Source organism: Protopterus annectens, chromosome 8.part1 (genome assembly GCF_019279795.1).
Source record: "Protopterus annectens isolate FY-2018-M chromosome 8.part1, PAN1.0, whole genome shotgun sequence".
In the NCBI taxonomy this organism is placed as follows: Eukaryota; Metazoa; Chordata; order Ceratodontiformes; family Protopteridae; genus Protopterus; species Protopterus annectens.
Genome location: NC_056742.1, coordinates 97,918,544 through 97,939,875, shown reverse-complemented (window position 1 = coordinate 97,939,875; position 21,332 = coordinate 97,918,544). Strand labels below are relative to the sequence as shown.

Here is a 21,332-nt window from a genome sequence, read left to right as displayed (position 1 = left end):
GACACAATCCCCCCACTCAGGTATCATCAAAAAGCTAACACAAATTGGCGCAAATCCCTATCTCATCAGGTGGGTGGCCAACTGGCTCACCGATAGGACCCACAAGGTCAAAATAGGTGCCATCACCTCTGACAGCAGACCTATCACTAGTTGTGTTCCCCAGGGATCTGTCCTAGGACCCCTACTGTTTGGCATCTACTTTTCAAAGGTCCAGACAAAGACAAAAGGCCTGTAGCTAACCAAGTTGGCAGATGACTGTAAGTTGGGTGCTGTCATTGACTTCCCAAATGATGTTAACATACTACAAGAGGGTCTCATAGCAACAAATGACTGGTGCCAAAGTCATGGTCTTAAGTTAAGCGCAAAAAAATGTATTATCATATGATTCAGCAAAAAATGGCCCCTACTGATTACTACATCAACGGCAACCCGCTAAGCACACAACCTGTAGTAAGAGACCTGGGTACACGGGTTGACAACAATCTCATATTTGACCATCATGTAGCAGCAGTGGACAGAAAAGCCTATTACTTGGTTCATCTCATAAGTAAAGGGATTGCATACTGAAAAAAGGAGGTTATTACCTTTTTGTGCTCCTCCCTCACTAAGGCAATAATTGAGTACAATACCCCATTTGGTATGTACCTCTCCAAACACCTGCACCAACTGGAAAGGCCACAGAAATACCTCACAAAGAGAATCCATGGCCTGTAACACATCTTATGTGAACAGGCTCAAATTACTAATCACTCTACTCGGTATAGTACAGATTGCTCGGGGTGATCTGTGTCTCACCTACAAGGCAATCTCAGACCCTGCACTACTAGAGATGCTTCATATCCGTAAGTCTAACTCCTCATGCATTACCCAATAGAAAGGCTTAAGTCTAACATGTAACATTAACAAAACCTGCTGGAGAGACAGGTTTGTCTCCCAGAGGCTGCCCTGTCTCTGGAATAGACTCCCCATACACATGAAAGTATGTCTCTGACCCTCTTCAAGCGCAACCTTGATGAGTGAATGGGAAACCACAAATTTGTCCTAGGGGTTGCACCTGTGTCCTCATTAACAGGGGCAACAAGTGCTGACTGAGGTTACTTTTTTGAGGATAAACTCCTGGCTAGGCTTGTAAGGGCCCCAGGGCCATTAGCCTAGTAATCTCCTATGATCCTAAAAGTCCTAGTCAATTCATCAAAGTTCAAAAGGGCAAAGAAGCTTGTTCAATTTAATAGGGAAGTAAAAGGAGCATTTAGTGGCAAAGAAACAGCATAAAAGAAGTGAAGAAGGATGGAAAGTTTTAGAAAAGAAAAGTGTGTAAAACAGTAAAGAAGTCAAAGCTGGAAATGGAGAGAGGGTTAGCAGTATGGACAAAATGGGCAGAAGACCTTCTTTATTTACAAAGGGAAAAGGAAACAAGCAGGAAAATAAACAACAGAAATAGTAATGAAAGGCAAGAGAAAGCCAGGGAAAATGGAGAGAGAATCTTGTTTTTTGGAAATGATCTAGAGATAGTGATGAGAGCAGGAGCACAGACAGGAGTGTTAGAGGACACGTGGAGAGAAAGAGTTGAAGACATTAAAACAGGACAAGAAATCACAAAGTATGGACAAAATGCCATACCCCCCCCCCCCCGTAACACTAAAGTGGGGGGTTCCAGATTTCTTGTTGCTTTCCACAGTCTTCTGCTGCAACTAAATTATCTTAAAATCATTTTTCACAGCTATCTTATAACTCTGCTCAACTTGTTAAGTTTTCCATCTAACTTAACTGCCTTGTTTAAACTAATGAAGGTTTTTATTACTGGTTTCTGCTTCTAGGGGAAATGCATTTGGTGACCATGTACCATTACGTTTTAATTTGATAATATCTTACATGTGCAAATAGCACTCAGTTCCATGGACTCTTCACAATCCATTTCAGTATGCCATTCCATGCGTTCACTCCCTTCTCCATGAAAAAGTACTTCTGCAGAACTAGGAAGACGCTGATCCTTCAAGTCCATTGTTTGTTCTCCCCTTCTAACCTTTGTCCTTATTGTTCAGCATGGCTCCTTCACTGTCTATGACATAATCTTGTACACCCACACAGTATTCCCCCAACCCCCATCAATTCTGGTCTTTAGTTAGAAGAACTCCAGCTCTTCTAGTCTCTGATCAAATCCTCTCTCTTCATCCCCTGACCCATCCTTGTGGTTTTCATCTGAACCCTATCCAGTAGCCTGATTTGTATGCACAGTACCAAAGTTGTGACTTGACCACTGCCTGGTAGATTGGGAAGCAGTGCATCTCTATGTGAAGTAAATTCAGGTGGTTAAGGATGTCCCATTAGTGCCTCTTGCAAAATGCTTACAGGGAACAGCCCACTAAGAGGAGGTTGTGGCACAGATGTAAGATACATTGAAAGGAACATGCCCAGGAATACCCAGATATTCCAAAGGATGAGCTGAATAGTTTTGCCGTGGAGAGGGCTACCCTGCTCAGTTTTTATCACTACAAATCTCACCATAACAAGCGGTCTAGAAAATGTATGGCAAGATGGATAGAAATGCTCTGGTACACACAGCTTTAGTGTTTAAATGCATAAACAGCAGGTATATAGTCTACTGGCTCATACCAATGGTATAGTTCTAACAGGAATTACAACTCCTTCAAAGGGAGTAGCCTATAGCCTCTCTCCTCTCCCTAAACCTATCATTTTTACGGTATCTCCTTGCGTGGTTATTTCACAGCACAGGATAACAGACTTGAAAGCATAAAAATCTCAGTTTCTACAGCAGTTTTTTCAGTATTATACACAAAAATAAATACATTTCCATAAAGCTGTCAGTTGTCCTTTGAATAAAAATAATGATTATCAAACAGCAAAAGAAACAACCTTGACATGGAGCTACATCTTTCACTGCACTAACTAGAAGAGCTCACAGTTGGTGCATGTTTTCTTAAAGTGGCTAAACATATGGCAAAATTAGTTTCAGAAAGCACTGCTTGAGCTTTCAGAGGGACAATATCTTTTGCATGCTGTGCCAAGCCAGAATAATTTGGAAGAGGACTATACTGACAATTTTATTTCTAACACCAGCTGGTCCCACGTCATGCATTCAAGGTGCATTTACTTACTCTGGATATTTCATTTACTGCTAAAATACTTAGATTTGTCATTATGGTTGCTTTTATACAAACATATGATTGCTTATGTCATAAGTGATAGTTTAATAAAGATGTTTCTTGTTTAAAAGGGGGGGAAGGAATTGAATAATTTATGCAATGTTGCTTAGGTTACATGATATATAGCAATATATGTGAAGTGTAATGTTTGTTAATGTATTAATACGGTTTGATTACTTTTGTATAAATGTAAATTTGCCTATGTCACAAGTGCTAATTCAATATAAGGTGTTTAAAAAAATACTTAGATTTGTGAAAGGTAGTTATGCGTATACTCAGAGGAATGCTACTGGTTGACTCCTCTCATGTGACTATGCTGTGTATGACTAATCTGCTTACAAGAGGTTATAAGCCAATGATATGCAGATAAGGCACATTAAATAACATATGTAAATCTCCATGGTGTGTCTTACACTTCTATTTCACTGCTTATCTTGGTTGTTGGATGACATTCAACCTACAACCTTATGCATCACAATATTCATAGTGGGAAGAGATATAGCCTTAACAAATTCCATGTTGTGTATTACTGTTAGCTAATAAGCATAAGCATAGTAAATGACAAAAAAAGCCACCAGATAGTCACAGGAACTTCAGGAAGGCCGCAATCAGATGTGGACAAGTAACTTTTTGGCAATCTGTTTTAGAAGAAGCCAAATATATTTAATAATGGTGGTGACAATCTTTTGCTGTCAGAAGCATTTGGTTTGCCTTACTACACTTTTAAGTATAATCCTTGTTTACCTTTACAGAAATCTTTACTTATGTATTAAAGGCAATTAGTGTTTTAATGATACTTACAAATAAATGTATAAAGCAACATAAATCTTTCTGTTGCACTGTTAATACTGATTTGACACCAGGATTTTGAAGTTGTTGCGATGAATTCATAGCTTTGTTAGTTTAGTTGCAATTTCCTGAACATACCTGGATACAAATTAAACTGTATTCACAGCTCAACTTACATCTTTGACTCTGCCTCATTGTAACTCCTCTGAAAGTACCTGACAAGTGATGATTGCTTTTGCTTAGTTTACTCAACTTCTTAGCAAAGGCTAAATAAACAGACTCCAGGAATTTGACCCTGTTTTTTTTTTTTTGGGGGGGGGGGGCTGGGAGTCAAATTTGTGCAGGGTTAAAATACTTAATGATACCTTGATACCTACAGGCACAAATTAACCCTGATCTGTCTTGAGTTCAGATTTATCTAGCCCATTTAGGAAGGGGATCAGGATCAAGTGCTAGTTAACCTGATCTTTTTGCTAAATAAAACAATTAACGCCATGTGTGTATATATAGTTACCTAAATACCATAGACAACAGAGGTACTAATGTTGAAGCCTTAATCTAATCTTGCCTTTACAAACATTAAAAAGGCAGCACCCATCTCCACAGTGTGTACAGTACAGTATACTACAGTGTTTGAAATACTGTTCAAATGTATAGGTAATTTAGGTATTGCTACTATTTTTTGTTACCTGTTGAATAGAACCAGGCCATGTAAATGTTTTGGTGGACAGCAGCAACCTTTTACAGCCAGATTAGAGGGACCAGTAGTATAATCAAGCATGTTGTTCTGTGTGTATGTGTGTGTGTATGTTAAAAACCCTAATCTGTGAAATTAAGGTCTTGTACAGAGCCTTTTGCTGTCAAATGGCAGTTTTACACAGGTGCTAATTTGCATGTTTTAAGAAAGCACCAGGACATTTTTACACACTGAGACATGAAAAGGGCATTTTTAAGATTTGCTGCTCTTCACTGCAGCATTCTACAGAAGGGAAGAGAAAGAGTGAGCCCATTGAATGAAGATTCAAGAATAGAATAATAATGAAGACCCCCTTGTGTGAGAGCAGAACCACCTGCTCTGAATAAACTGGGCAGGAGAGCTTTGGACAGTTACTATTCTGCAGGCTTAAGTGCATAATTTAACAGCAGCAGCAGCAATGGGAAAATATTACTGTATTGTACCTATAAAGTAAAATGCTGAAATAATAGTTCTGCATTTCTTTGTTATTCATTACAGCAACTAATATTAATCCCAACAGCAACCACCAACAAGGCTGTTCTTAGGAAAACAAATAGAAATTTAAGAAAGCAAACACATTTAAATGGAACTCAGAAAATAATAATCTAGATTCAAAAATTACCTTTTTGGGTTTCCAGTTCACCATAATTTGGCTTCTTTGCATGACTTGAATGTTTCTTCACTAAAAAGGACCGAGGCATTTTTACACTCCCACTGAATAAAATTCCTTTCTTCCTGCTGTGATTTTTTTTTTTTACACAAGCAAGCAGAATGTCGTGCTTCCAAATACACAGACTGGATGATAAAAGTCCAGAGAAGAAGCTGTTGACTTTAGCTTACATTCCTCACTTGCACTGGTGAAAAAGAAAAAACTCTTTAGAGTCAGGTGCAAGGAGGGTCAGTCCTCATTAGCATAGGTCTCCCAGTAGACCAATTAGAAAGGAGGAACAAGTGTAGGAGGTGGAGTTGGCACTAGCCACTCAGGCTATGTTGGCAGAACAGGTGCATACACAGCACTATGGGATGAGAAGCTGAAGCTTCTGTGCTGAGTTTAGCAGCATTCCTCTCAACCACTTGTCGCTCCAGCTGGGAAAACATCCTGAATTATATAGGGAAATGCAGCAGAGACTGGACATTTTAACTAAATGGCAGAGCTCAGACCATTGAGCAAATGATTACTTAAAAGGTTTTTAACATCTGTTCACTACAGGAATATCTTATATTCACCAGTGAGCTGAGATTACATTTTATTATTTAGTGACTGGATGTGTTTCTGACAATAAATTACTCCTTTCAGATAATGCCCAAGCCAAATACCACAGCAGTGCATACTTCAGTGTTACTGTAACAAAGTCTATGAGAAAAAAAAAAGTATGAGGAACGTGAAAAGTACTTTACTTTTATAAATGGATAGAAGATGTCTGTTTTTTTCATACAAAGACATGCAGAATTTGCATGCAAGATAACACAGATATGCATACACAGCAAACAAGTTCACTCAAACATCTTATTAATCAGGTTTCCAGTGTAGTCATAATGCAAATAAGTGAATATATTTTTGATGCATGGGATTCCAGCTTCCTTATAATACACTCTTTAAGCCTGAAAGTTATGATTTCCATTTATGCACTCCCTAGTTCAAGATTTTAGAATGATAGACAGATGATGGATTCATAACAATATACAGAGGTATTCACAATTTATAACTTGTGTCATTACGTACCAGGACATAACTTTGAAATTCACAGGCTTTTGATTCAGTAAAAATGGAAACATAATAATAATAATAATAATAATGTCTTGCTTGTAATTTATAGTGATGGTATTTCCAGATAATGGTTTACTCAGGCAATGTTTCCAAGCTAAGGTTATGGTTTCCTCATGTCTCTTATTCTAAAACTTACCCAAAGTTCATGCTGTTACAATCCTTCTAACCAGTTTTCATCCACAGTTAAATATGCTGTGGTGACAGGAAAGGTAAGAACGGTATTAAAATGTTCTGGTAAGCAAATGAATAATACCTGGTCATGTGACTGATCTAATGTTCTATCACTGCACTTCCATGTTCAACATCATATATTTGGTAATGAAGCATGGACACTGGGAGGCCTGACAGATCAAGAGAACTATGAAGCATTACATTACATTTGATTGAGCACAGAAGGAGACAGTTTGTCTATGTAGTCTGTTTTAAGTACTTCCAACATTCTACCCACCTTCCCTCCCTTTCCTCTGACATTTACTCCACATTTTGCTCACCAGCCATCCCTTTCTCCTTACCTTTTCTCCAGCTTTCCCATGACATCTCAAATATCTCACTAGTTTGTTTCTCCACCACATAGTTCTCAGCAGGGTCAACAGCTCTTACCATGAAGAAGTCAAGAGAGTAGCTGGTCCATAAAATCTCTTGTCTGTGACCCCTCCTTTCTGCCTTCCTTCATATCCAGTGCTACATATTCACACCTATTTTATAAGATCCTATTTACTCATATCAGGTGCCTCACCTATTTTGATCTGTAATTAGAAGAGCTGCAGCTCCTCTTGTTTCTAATCCTATCATTTCCCATCCATCTTATACTCCCTTCGCGTGGCATTGTTTTGAATTCCTCCCAACATGCCTGCTACCCCCCTTCTTGTACAGATACAGAATCTGGAACTGCAGAGAGCAGTCAAGGTGTAGCCTCACCAGGGACCAGAAGCATTACCTCGTTGCTTCGGGAGTCTATATCCCTGAGGATACACTCCAGACTTCTGTCTGTTATTGTCAGCCAAGTTACCCGGCTCCTAGTTGTACAATCCAGTTGTGAAAACCCCCTCTTATCCTTTTCCTGCACTGTCACTTTAAGTTCCACTGTCTTCCACCTGTCACTGCAAACACACAGACTGTTGTGAATCACATAGAGTGTTTTGCATTTGTTAACAATGAACCTCACCTGCTACCTTGCTGCCAATTTGGTCAGACATTCCAAGTCATTCCTTAGACTGTTCTCATTTTCAACAGCTGTACCTATCATTATGTCATCAGTTAGGAGGCCGATCCTTTTCTCTATTCCATCAGGTACACCTGACTCACTGAACATCTAAAGACAGCTTTTCTCAAGGGGCCAGCTAAGGAAAAGCAGGTAACAGCCACTGGTAGCCTCAGCAGAAGTGAAAGGTAGCAAAGTACCTTGCAGCTTAGATTATTAAGGAGGTAAAGTAGGTCCACATCCATGGTAGAGAACATCTCGCTCAAGAGAAAGGAAGCACAAGCCATGTATAGTGATACATCACACAAGCTTGTAGTAGCACAAAACACCACAGTGCTCTGTGTGAATTTATATATTATTCTCCAAGATACAAAAACTGGGCTAGGCTAAACAGAACTTACATTCCACAGGAACATGTGCATTTAATTGAATGTTATGATCCACATCCAGTAACTATTTTAGATCATGCACCAATAATGCCCAGAGAGAAATTTAAGGAATGGGTAGTGGAAATTATTTAGGAGTTATTACAGAAGACAGACATTTCTTCTGAAAATATAGCTAGGGAGTGGGACAAAATTAGAGTTTAAAAATAGGGTGGAAATAAAAGAAAGAGAGATCTTATTAAAAAGCAACACAAATTATTTAGAGGGACTGACAAATGTTAAACTACTGCAGAATAGGGGTAATATTAAAGAACAAGAAGATGAGGAATTGCAGAAGTCTATGCAGAAAATAAAGATTACCTCAACAGGATCATAGGAGGTTACTAGGCTAATGGTCCTGGGGCTCTTACAAGCCTAGCCAAGAGTTTATCCCCAAAAATAAACCTCAATCAGCACCTGTCACCCCTGTCATTGAGGGACACAGGTGGAACCCCTGGGATGAATTAGTGGTTTCCCATCCACTTATCAAGGTTGTGCTTGAAGAGGGTCAGCGAGGTGCTCTGTTTGACATGTATGAGAATTCTATTCCAGAGACGGGGCAGCCTCTGGGAGACAAACCTGTCTCTCCAGCAGGTTTTGTTAATATCAGATATTAGGTTCAGGCCTTTTGAGCAGGTAGTGTGTGTGTGAGGAGTTATACTTATGGATATGGAGCATCTCTAATAGGGTAGGGTCCGAGATTGCCTTGTAGGCGAGAGACAAATCACCCCTGAGAAATCTGTATGACACTGAGTAGAGTGATAGTGATTTGAGCCTGTCTGCATAGGACAGGTGTTGGAGGCCAAGGATTCTCTTTATGAAGTATTTCAGTGGCCTTTCCAGTTGGTGCAAATGTTTGGAGAGGTACATTCCAAGCGGGGCGTTATACTCAATTATTGGTCTAATGAGGGAGGAGTACAGAGAGGTAATAACCTTCTTTTTTCTGGATGCAATCCCTTTACTTATGAGATGAACCAAGTAAGAGGCTTTTCTGACCACTTCCGCTACATGATGGTTGAATGTGAGGTTGTTATCAACCTGAGTGCCCAGGTCTTTCCCCACAGGTTGTGTGCTTAGGGGGTTGCCGTTGATGGGGTAATTAGTAGGGGTTGTGTTTTTGCCAAATGGTATGATGATACTTTTTCTGCATTTAGCTTGAGGCCATGACTTTGGCATCGGTCATTAGTTGCTGTTAGACCCTCTTGTAGTATGTTAACATCATTTGGGGAGTCAATGACAATGGCAGCATCCAACTTACAGTCATCAGAAAAATTGGTCAGCCACAGGCCTTTTGCCTTTGCCTGTACCTCTGAGAAATAGATGCCAAACAGTAGGGGTTCCAGGACAGATCCCTGGGAAACTCCACAAGTGGCAGGTCTGCTGTCAGAGGTGGTGGTGAATATTTTAACTTTGAGGGTCCTGGTGGTAATCCAGTTGGCCACCCACCTGAAGAGATAAGGATTTATGCCAAGTTGTGTAGCTTTTCGATGATGCCTGTGTGAGGGATTGTGCTAAAGGCCTTGGCCAAGTCAAGGTAAGCTGTATGTGCAACCCTCATCCAGGTCCTTGGTGACAGTCTCAAAGAAGTCAATCAGGTTCAACAGGCAAGATCTGCTCTTGATGAATTCGAACTGGGTGGGGTCATGTGCTTGGAGATTGCCTATGTCCTTGTTTATGAGACCCATAATAATATGCTCCATGCCTTTAAAGATCAGACTTGTTAAGCTAATGGGGGCGATAGTTTCCAGGGTCAGTAGTGGCACCACCTTTGTGCAAGGGATGACAATGGTGGTTCTCCACCCTGCTGGAATGAAGTCAGTACTTAGGCTGTGGTAGAAAAGGGTGCTCAGTGGCGAAGCCAGTTCTTGCTGGAGATGGTGCAGAATACATCCTGGGATACTAACAGGTCCCATGGAAGCTGTATTTTTTGCCTTGGTTAGGGCCTGTAACACTTGATCTATGGAGATGTGAGGTGCGGGATAAGTATCTGGGATGTCGAAAGAGCCTTTGGGGTGGGACAGGGGGGTGAAGTTTGCACTGAACTTATCTGCTAGCAGGTTGGCTAAGTCAACAGGATCAGTGCAAGTGATACTGTTAAGTACTAATTTGGAAAAAACCTGGGCTTTGCCATGGAGGTTCCTAATGTAACTGAAGAAGACTTTATGGTTTCCCTTTGTTATGGAGGCTAGTTTCAATTCAAAACTGGCCTTGGAGGTTTTCACTAGTAATCTAATTTGCTTGTTGAGGCTAAGGAGGGAGTTTTTCCAATTTGGAATTTGTTCCCTTTTACCCTTGGACAACATTTTCTTCCTTTTGTTGTAAAGCCTGTTGATAGAAGATGTCCACCAAACATTTTTGTGTTTCCTTGAGGAGCAGGTTTTAGTTCTATTGGGTATGGCTGAGTCCATGCAGTTGTACAGGTGCTTGTAAACTGCACCGGCGTACTGTTCAGCATAGTTGTCTGCATCATCTGAAGGGGACAGTGATGTGAAGCTACAGATACCCTCTCTTAGGAGGTTGTAGTCACCCTTTGAAAAGTTCTTTAGATTGATTTTGGCTGGAGGGGGGGTTGGGTGGGATATAAACTTTGAATGAGACAGTCCAATTATCTGATCTAACCAGGGAAGGACATACTATGTGAGTGGTGCAGCGGTCACCCATGTTGGTGAGAACAAAGTCCAGAATGTTATCTCCCCTTGTGGGGATGAGACGAGCTGGTCTAGTGCATTAGAACTGATGAAGTCGAGGAATCGTTAAGAGTGCATTAGTGTAAGACTAGCTCACCCAGTCTATGGTGGGGTAGTTGAAGTCACCAAGGATCAGGGTGTTAGGTGGTAACTTGATGGAGTCTAGTAGATCCTGGTAAGAGGAGTGGGTGTACTGAGTTATGCAGGGGGGTCTATAGCTATCTATAACTTGGACGGGGTGTCTTGCCAACTGTCAGTTGTACCTGGAGTAGTTTCAATGCTTCATGCTGGCAAACCAGTCTGAAGGTGTGCCTGTCCTTGATGAAGATAGAGACTCCACCAGCCTTAGTCTTCCCAACCTCATTTTGGGGTCAGAATGTGTGCAATGAGTTATAGCCTGGTAAGGCAGGGGTGTTCTCCGCAGTCCTGAACCAAGTTTCTGTGACCGCACAGGCAGCATCTTCCAGTGCAAGAAAGGCTTCCAGTGCATCCATTTTTAGGTTTAGGCTCCTAGTGTTAAGCAGCATGACCTTCATTTTGCTTTTTGACAGATCTTTTATGTTGAAAAGTTTGTCTTTGGGACATTGCCTAAAAAAGGCACAATGGGGGAGGCAAGAGCCTTGGCCAGGATCCAGAAACCCAGTGGTGGCTGGTGAAGTCCATCTCTGGCAAAGCATTGAGGCCTGTCAACCGTGCCATCCCAGACAGACAGATACTGGATCCCCTTGGAATGACACCAGAAACTAAGCCAATTGTCGAAGTCAATTATTTTTTGTTAGTATTGTGATATCATTCTTGGTGAAAGTAGGATGCTGCTTAGGGCTAGGGTCATACCTGCCTGGGGCACATACTCTGAAAGCTCAATCATGTCTCTTCATATAGTCTAGGGAGGTATGTTTCAAGTCATTCACACCAACCTGGACAATGATAGAGTCATATTTGTACTTGCTGTGGAGAGACTTAAGTGTGTGTGTGATGTGGTGGATTCTGGCACCAGGCAGACAACTGACCGTGACCTTCTCCTTGTTGAGCCTGGTTAGGGGGATATTGGTATGTCTCACAACTGAGTCACCAATGACCAGTGTGTTTGGTTTCCTATGTCTTATGGGCTGTGGTGGTTTATTTTTTTGCCTCATGAGCTGTGTTTGTAAGACACTGGTCTGGTATTTTGTCTGCTGTGTGTGATGTGTTTGGTGTTGTGTGTGGAATGTTTGTGAGTGTGTTTTGGAGGTCTCTGCTGTTTAGGTAAGTTTTTATGGAGGACCTCTGCATAGGTGTCTGTGTGTTGTGCTTGGCTATGTGATGTGAGTGGTGTGGTGTTTGTGCTGGCAATCTCCTTTGTCAGGATTACTGACTGTGGCGTGAGAGAGCTTGGACTCCAGGTTACTGATGTACATGCATTTCTCACAGGTGGAAGAATTATGTGCTAGGAGAAATGGGTTGTCAGTAAACATGAGGCAGTTGCTACACTGTCTCAGTATGCCCATGTCAACCAGCCTGGCAGGAGAAAGTGATGGGAATTGTCCGGACATAGTGTAATATCCATGAGTTTAGAAAGATTGCTGTTAAGCAACTATTTTTTGATAATAATGCCAGAGCACAAAAAAGTTTAGCCCAAGGACCCAGGCAGCAGAACGTAGAAAGGGTTATCGCCAAGCTTAGGGAGCCTATGACAAGGAAGAAAACAAGAGATCCTGTAAAGGTACTAGAGATATTTCAGAAATTTTATGAAAAGTCTATATAAAGCAGAGAAATATGTAGATTAAGAAAAGGTACAAATGCAAATCTTTATGGAAGAATTAAATATGCCAAGGTTAGAGGTAGATGAGGCTCAATTACTAATAGGCTAGTAGGAGATGAGATAAAAATGGTGATTTATAACCAATCAACAGGAAAGTCCCCAGGAACAGATGATATTCCTGTGGAAGTTTGGAAGCTAGGAGGGAAAAACTGATAAAGATCTGGAAGGTTTTGTTTAACAGTATTTTAAGAGGAGGAGAAGTACCAACATCCTGGAAGTAAGCAGTGGTGGCTGTAATACCTAAATATGGTAAAGGCCCATTAAATCCAGCTTCATATAGGCCCATTTCAATCCTAAACCATGATTATAAAGTGTTTATGTCTATAATGGCTAAAAGAATGACAAAGGTGATGCCAAAATTGATAGATATGGATCAATGTGGTTTTATGGAGGGGAGGCAAACATTTGACAGCATTAACAGAACATTGATGATACTGAGGGAAGCTGAAAAAAATACCACTATTGTTGGTGGGTCTTGATTTGACATAGTAAGCTGGGAGTTTATGAGCAGGGCAATGGAAGTATTTCCATTCCCTGATAAAAGTATAAGGTTGATTAGGAGAATATATGAGGGATCGGAGGCAAAAATTAAAGTGGGTGGGTTACTCTCTGATAATTTCTCTTTGAGCAGAGGAACTAAGCAGGGGTGTCCTCTTCCCCCTTTGTTATTTGCACCATATTTAGAACCATTTGCAAAGAAAATAGGAGACTCAGAAATTTAAGGATTTAATTGGTATGGTAGTCAAGAAAAGATTACTCTATTTGCAGATGATATTATTATTTATACCTGATAAAACCAGAAAAGGACATTTCAGTGTTGTGGAACATTTTGAGGCAGTTTCAAATCTTTTTGAATTACAAATTTAATGAAGCTAAAACAAAGGTAATACCTGTAAATTATGTACCAAACAGAAACTGGTTCCGTAATATACATATTAATGAGGATATGATAAAATTAAGTACTTAGGAGTATGGATTAAAAAGGATAACACAAAAACTGAGAAACTGGAAGCTCCTTATTATGTATGGATAGCAAGATACAAGCAGTTACAATGTTTTTAGGTTCATAGGTTCATAGGTAGGTACTAGGCTATCAGCCCTGGGGCCTATACAAGCCCAGCTAAAAAGGTACCCTGGCTTTTGCCACGCAAGAAAATTATTTTCCTGTGCCACTGTCGAGCAGAGCCACAGAGGTGATCCCCGGGGTGAATTTCCTATATCCCATCCAATCATCAAGATTTTTCTTGAAGAGTGCTAATGAGGAGCTTTGTTTGATATAGATAGATAGTTTATGCCCGAGTATGGGAAGTCTTTGGGACAGGAATCTATCCCTCTGGCATGTTCTGTTTATTGTGGTGACAAGGTTTAAGTCCCTAGAGCGTGTAGTTCAGAGGGATTGGGATTTCTTTAAGTGGAGCATGTCCAACAGCTCTGGGTTTGACATAGCTTTGTATGTTAGGCAGAGATCACCTCTGAGTAGGCGATATGCGAGGGAGTAAAGCTGGAGTTTTTTGAGACGGTCTGCATAGGGCATCTGTTTGAGGCCGGTAATCCTCTTTGTGAGGTACTTCTGTGGCCTTTCCAGTTGTTGTAGATGTCTTGTGAGGTACATACCAAAAGGGGCATTGTACTCTATAATGGGTCTAATGAGTGATGAGTAGAGGGGAGCAATGACCTCCTTTTTTCTGGATGAGAAACCTTTTGTGATGAGGGGTGCCATATAGAAGGATTTCCTGACTACTGTGGCGATGTGATTATCAAAGGAGAGACTACTGTCTACCTGTGTCCCAAGGTTTCTTATCACACTTTCGGTGTTAAGTATACTACCGCCTATGTTGTAGTTCATGGGTACAGAGTTTTTACCAAAGGGGATGACAATGCACTTTTTGGCATTGAGCTTCAGGCCATGGCTTTGACACCAGGCATCTGTCTCAGTGAGGCCCTTTTGTAGGATGTTCATATTGTTAGGTGTTTCGATTATGGCTCCTAGTTTGCAGTCATCTGCGAACTTCATTAGCTAAAGACCTTCTGTGTTAGCCTGTACTTCAGAGAAGTAGATACCACACAGGAGAGGACCCAGGACTGAACCCTGTGGTACTCCACTTGTCACTGGTCTGAAGTTGGATTTGGAGTCTGCTACTTTCACAGTGTGGGTTCTGTCAGCAAGCCAGTTGGCAATCCATCTCGTGACATAGGGATTTATACCTAGTTTAGTGGGTTTATCTATAATTTCAGAGTGGGGGATGGTGTATAAAGCCTTGGCAAGATCTAGATAGGCTGTGTGAACCACCTTACCCTTGTCTACGGCTTTGGTGACTGCTTCAAAGAAGTCCATCAGGTTTAGAAGACATGATCTGCCTTTTACAAATCCGAACTGGGTGGGATCCAGAGTTTGGAGATTACCAATGTCTTTGTTTATAAGTTCCATGATGATACGTTCCATGGCCTTGCAAACCAGGCTTGTCAGGCTAATGAGGCGGTATTTCCCGGGGTCCGTGGTGGCTCCCCCCTTGTGGAGTGGGATAACCGTTGCTGTGCACCATTCAGCAGGCACAAAGCCTGAGGTGAGGCTATGACTGAATATGGTACTTAGGTGGGGTGCCAGTTCATTCTGTAGTTCATGTAGAATGCAACCTGGGATGTTGTCTGGTCCCATGGATGCTGTGTTCTTGGCTTTGGAGAGTGTGGTTTTTACCTGTGCAGTCATGATTACAGGAACTTTGCATTCTTCCGGTGTAGAGATGGGCTCTTTAGGGGGTGAGAGGGGGGTAAAGTTAGCACTGAACCTATCTGCTAGGATGTTGGCAATATCAGTTGGGTCTGTATATTTAGTGCCATTGTGCTGTAACTCAGAGCAGATCTGAGTGTTGCCATTGAGATTCTTGACATAGCTATAGAATGCTTTGTGGTTGCCTTTAGAATCAGTGGTGATTTTGTTTTCGTAACTAGCTTTGGAGGATTTTATCAGGGATCGCAGCTTCTTACTGAGGCTAACCAGGGAGCTCCTCCCCTCATGGGATTTTACTCTCTTTTGCAAGAGTTTCTTCCTCCTGTTGTACAGTTTGTTTATGGCAGGGGACCACCAGATTGGCTTCCTTTTTTTGGAGGATAGCATCTTGGTTCTGTTTGGGATAGCACGATCCATGCACTCATGTAAGTGCTTATAAAGTGCAATTGTGTAGGATTCAGTAGTCATAACTGTATTGTCCATCTGCATGGGTGTCATGAAGTTCACCATTTCTGTCTTAAGAAGCATGAAGTTGGCTTTGGAGAAATTTTTTACCATGGTTTCCTTAATGGGGGGGTGGGTGGAGGCAGGATGTGGATATCTAGGGTAATTAGCTTATGGTTGGATTGGACCAATGAGGCATTGACTTCAGGTGTGGAACACCGGTCACTCATATTGGTAATGACTAGATCTAGGATATTGTTGCCCCTGGTGGGGGTGTGGATAAGTTGATCCAGGGCATTGGAGTTTATGAATTCCAGAAAGCGTTGAGTGAAGGAGTTGGTACATGAGTAGTTTTCCCAGTTAATGGTGGGGTAGTTGAAATCGCCCATTATTAGGGTGTTTGGTTGAACACTAATATTTTCCAGTACATCAAGAAAAGAGGAGTGGGAATCCTGGGACATGGTGGGTGATCTGTAGCAAGCTACAATTTGGATTGTAGTTTTGCCCAGAGTTAGTTGCACTTGGATAACCTTGGCTGCATTATGCTGAGCAACTAGCCTGGAGGTGTGGATATCCTTAATGAATACGGACACACTTCTGCCTTTGGTGTTCCGGTCCAGGTTACATGGCCATAAAGTGTGGTATGAGATATAGACTGGTAGTGCAGGGGTGCTCTCTGGAGCCTTGAACCAGGTCTCAGTCACTGCACAGATATCGATGTTCTCCATTTTAAGGAGTGTCTCAAGTGAGTGCATTTTGAGATTTAGACTTCTAGCATTGAGTAGCATCACCCTCAGTTTTTGCTTGCCTGTTCCTGTTACGGTGGTGAATTTGTCATTTGAACCTTGCCTAAAAAAGGCACTATAGGGGCGGCAAGAACCTTAGCCAGTATCCGGAATCCCAGGGGTGACACGTGCAGGCCATCTCTGGCAAAGCATCGTGGTCTGTCGACCATGTCATCCCAGGCAAACAGATACTGGATCCCTTTAGAATGGCACCAGAAGCTTAGCCAATTGTTGAAGTTGACCATTTTGTCCTTGTACTGTGGCATCATTCTGGGTGATGGCAGAATGCTACTCAGGGCTAGGGTCATACCTGCCTGGGCTACAAGATCAGAGAGCTCTTCTATGTCTCTTTTCATGTAGTCCAGGGAGGTACATCTCAGGTCGTTCACACCAACATGGACAATGACAGAGTCATATTTGTACTTGTTATGGAGTGACCTGAGTGCGTGGGTTATGTGGTGGATCCTGGCACCCGACAGGCAGCTGACAGTAACCTTCTCCTTGTTTAGCCTGGTGAGTGGAACATCAGTGTGCCTGACTATGGAGTCGCCTATGACTAGTGTGTTGGGTACGTTGTTTTGCCTTATTGGCTGTGGTTGGGTGGCACACTGAGTCTGCGGGCTATGTGTCGTTAGGGTTGTGTTCGGGGGTGGAGGTTGCTTGCATTTCTGCTTTGGAGGTCTCTGTTGCTTGAACAGATTATTATTGAGAACCTCCGTGAATGTTTTTGTGTTTCTATGTGTAGATTTTGGTGGTGTAGATTTAGTGAGACTATGTGATGAGTGTGGTGTGGTGCAGGTGTTTACCTTCTCCTCTTGACTGTCAGGTTCAGTCTTGATTGGAGAGAGCTTTACCTCCAGTTTGGCTAGATAAGTGCATCTATCACAGGTTGTAGTGTTGGGTGGTAGGAGGAGAGGGTTGTCTGTGTACATGAGGCAATTTCTACATTGCCCCAAGATTCCCAGATTCATCAGATAGACAGGAGAGAACACTGGGAGCTGACCCTTGGACATGCCTGAATAAAAAAAACTATTTTCTTCTAGATAAGTGAGGAAAGTGAGTACAAGAGCTGTTTTTCTCTAATCAAGTGAGGAAAGTAAGTACCAAAACTGTTTTCCTCTAGGTAATGAGGAAGGTTGAGTGCTGTAGTAATTAGTAGGTTATTTAGTGCTTACAAGTTCTGAACAAGTGCTGATCACGAATAAGCAAATTCAAGTGCTAAAAGTAAGAATCTGTATCTGGACTAAACTAGTTACAGGAAAGGGGGGAAACAAGTGCAAATGTGGGCTTTTAAATCAGAAAGTTGAAAGAGATGGAAAAACTGCCCAAACAGCCAATAGCTACAATTTCTGGGCCAGAACCACTCCTTATGTGGTAGATAGGTTACCTAGTGCTTACCACTCCCACTGATAAGCTAGAAGGCTTCCCTCCAACACAGAAAGCTTGGGGGGGCTCAGAAGCTTACATACAGTCCTGGATGCAGCAAATCTGAATCTGGACTACACTAGTTACAGGAAAGGTATTTTTTTTATTTTTATTTTTTTATATATACAGGAAAGTAGCTAAAACAGCAGTCAAAACAATTCAAATGCAGTGCAAGATAGCACACTTGAGTATGTAGCAATGTTAGACCAAACAGTTTAAAAAATGCAATTAAATTAAAAATGACTAAAAACAATGCAGAAGGAGTCTGTTAGGTAGAATGAGGTAAAGAGATGGGACTGGGGGGAGTGTCCCAGATCAAATCTACAGTGGGGGCGGGCAACTGCAAAAAACTCCAAATTTAAACAACAACACAGGTATGGTAGTCCCTCTACTTTTATACACAGGTCAGGCATATTTTATCAACCGGAGGGGAAGTTGTGGATAGCAATAATAAAGAGCTGAAGGGTTTTATCTGGGAGGGGAAGACAGCAAGACAAGTGGGATAAGTTGATTCTTCCAATTGAACAAGGCGGTTTGGGAATGCCCGATATGAAGGGGTATTTCAGAGCTATACATTTAAGGCTCATATACATAGTACAAGCAGAAACCCATAATTCAAAGTGGAAAGGGATAATGCTGAAAAGGGGGGAAGTTCAACAAACAAGGACAGACTGGGATATTGGATGCAGATCCTTAAGGAAAATAACAATAACCATGCAGATTATTATATTCATAAAGTAGCAGAAAGTCTCCTAAGAACCAAACCAGCACGGGAATGGAGAAAGGAGATTCTGCCAGTAGGGATGACTGCAATTAGGGATACAGACAATATGCAAGAGAGGGCTGGACTTTATTGGAGAAAACTGGTAAAATAACTAAGGTATTGGGAACAAAGAATTAGAGAGGGAAAGGTAATAGAATGGGAAGAGGCCAAGAATTTATTTGGACTGCAGGATAGTGATTGCCTTTCCTATCAAGGACTGATATCAGAGTATATGCAAAGAGAAAGAAAAAGGGGGAACCTAAGTGAAAGACCAGGACTTGTAGAGTTTTTAGTAGAATGTAGATCAGAAGCTGCTTTTAAAAAGGAATAATTAGTACAGCATAGACCAGAGACCAGTTGGCAAAATGGTTAAGGTCTTCTCCTCTCATGCACAAGGTGCAAGGTTCGATCCTGACCTCTGGCCAATGCCTGTTTGCAGTTTGCATGTTCTCCCTGTGTCTCTGTGGAGCTCCTCCCATCTCTGGAAAACATGCTGATTGTTTCCATCTCACACTCACCAATGAAAGGAGCTTTGGGTAACAACACAGACTCTATATGTGTCCCATGGGGAAGAGTTGTACAGATCAACCACTTTGAGGCATCTACTGTGGTGGGCAGTATCCTCAAGATCATGGACTGTATGCCATGGCAGGGCTAGCCACTCAACGGTGTAAAATATGGCTCTAGGAGTTTTGTTCATGTTGGCTAATGTCGACAAATGGGCATGGGTAGTTACCAGTGATAAGTGGGTTAAAGATCTGGCCTACTCCGACCTATGCCAGGGACCAATGCTAATGGTGGGAGGTGTGTATGTGCCCCTATTGGCCAGTGTGTGCTTGCCATAAAGCCCAGCAGCCCTGAGTCAATATAACCTATTGGCCTGCCAATATCTAGTTGGCCAGCCTGGGTTACCTGTGATAGCTCTGTTGAGTGAAAGCTGGGCATAAAACCAATCAACCTGCCAAACATAAACTAAGAATTGCTATACTTAATGTGGGTTCACTTACAGGATGCAGCTTGAAAGTGGATGACATGATGATTCGGAGGAGGCTGGACATCCTATGTATCCAAGAGATAAGATGGAAGGGCATTGCAGCAAAGCCACTTGGCTTGGGATCCAAAGTCTACTACTCAGGAGGGGGACAGGCTAGAAATAGTGTAGGAATTGTGGTGAGAGAGAGCCTTCAGAAGGCAGTGAGGGATATCATCAGAATTAGTGACAGACTCATGGCAAACAGACTCCAGTGTAATGATAGGGCAGTATTCATAATCTCAGCATATGCCCCATAGCAGGGTTGTGGTAGTTAGGAAAAGAGCGCATTCAGACAGCAGTTGCAGGACCTACTATATAAAGCAGGACAACATGAACTGGTGTTGATAATGGGTGACTTGAATGCACATATCGAGACAGACAGAACAGGATACGAGGACTGCCAGGGTCCACATGGGTGGGGCAACATAAATAAAGAAGGAGAGGTCATTCTAGACTTCTGTCTGACAAATGGCTTGATAGTAGCCAACACATGGTTCAGAAAGAGAGACAGTCACAAGATCACATACAAGAGTGGCCAATATGCAACTCAGGTAGACTTCCTCCTACTCAGGAAAAGGCACTGGGGAAGAATCAGTGATTACAAAATTATCCTCAGTGAAACAGTCAGCCCACAGTGGCCACAATTAGCTGTAAGCAGTGGTCAGAAAAGACTCTAAAGTCAACAGAGACTGGAAGTTGACTAGAGTGGAAATACAACAGTTCAAGGAATTACTCAAGGCTCTAGCACCATAAGAAAAGGAGGAAATAGGTGGAGTTGAAGAAGAATGGCAGCACCTCAAAGCAGCATGTGTGAGAACTACAGAACAGATATGTGGCAGAGTCAGGTATGGAAATAAGGTACATAAGGAAAGTTAGTGGTGGAATACAGAAGCCCAGGAAGTCATCAAATGAAAGGAGTGCAGGAAAAAGTGGGAGATAGAAAAGATGGACAAGGCTAGGAAAGAATACTGTTTGGCTAACAAAGAAGCTAAGAAAGGAGTTGCAATAGCAAATAATAGGGCATCAGAGGCACTCTACCAGCTTCTGAAAAGTGACTCATTAGGTGTTACAAAGAAACTATATCAGGTTGTAAGGCAAAGACAGAAAGATAAAGAAGACAGTCAGACACCCTTCGTATGGGATGCCAGCAACAACCTGCTCACCAGTCTACAGGACATCTAAAGCAGCTGGAAGGAGTGTTTCCAGCAGCTTCTGAATAAAACCCCACAGAAGCTGTTCTGCCCCAGAAGCAGCCTATGATGAGAGGAGAAGAAGAGGAACCTACCCTTGAAGAAGGAAGAATAGCACTAAGGAAAATGAAGTCATCAAGAAAAGCAGCAGGCACAGATGAGGTCACAGCAGATATGATAAAGATGCTAGGTGAGATGGGGAGAAATGTTTTCTGTGGGTACTCATAGCAATGTGGAGAGAAAGGCATATCCCAGATGACTGGAGAATAAGCATACTCATGCCAGTGTACAAGAGCAAAGGGGAGAGCCACAACTGTGGGCAGTAGAGAGGAAACAGATATGCAGAGTAGTAAAATGTAAGATGGGAGATGAGCAGTTCAGATTCAGATCAGG

At 41.9% G+C, this 21,332-nt stretch overlaps 1 protein-coding gene across 1 annotated transcript in view; it reads right to left on the bottom strand.

Annotated features, from left to right (window-relative positions):
* The window catches only part of SNAI3 (snail family transcriptional repressor 3), a 117,940-nt gene extending 112,368 nt beyond the window's left edge, over window positions 1-5,572 (bottom strand). Inside the window, exon 1 of the mRNA XM_044081709.1 lies at window positions 5,312-5,572. Within this exon, the coding sequence (XP_043937644.1) occupies window positions 5,312-5,390 (79 nt within the window). The 5' untranslated portion in view covers window positions 5,391-5,572. The remainder of the gene's footprint in view (window positions 1-5,311) is intronic.
* Between the last annotated feature and the right edge of the window lie 15,760 nt (window positions 5,573-21,332).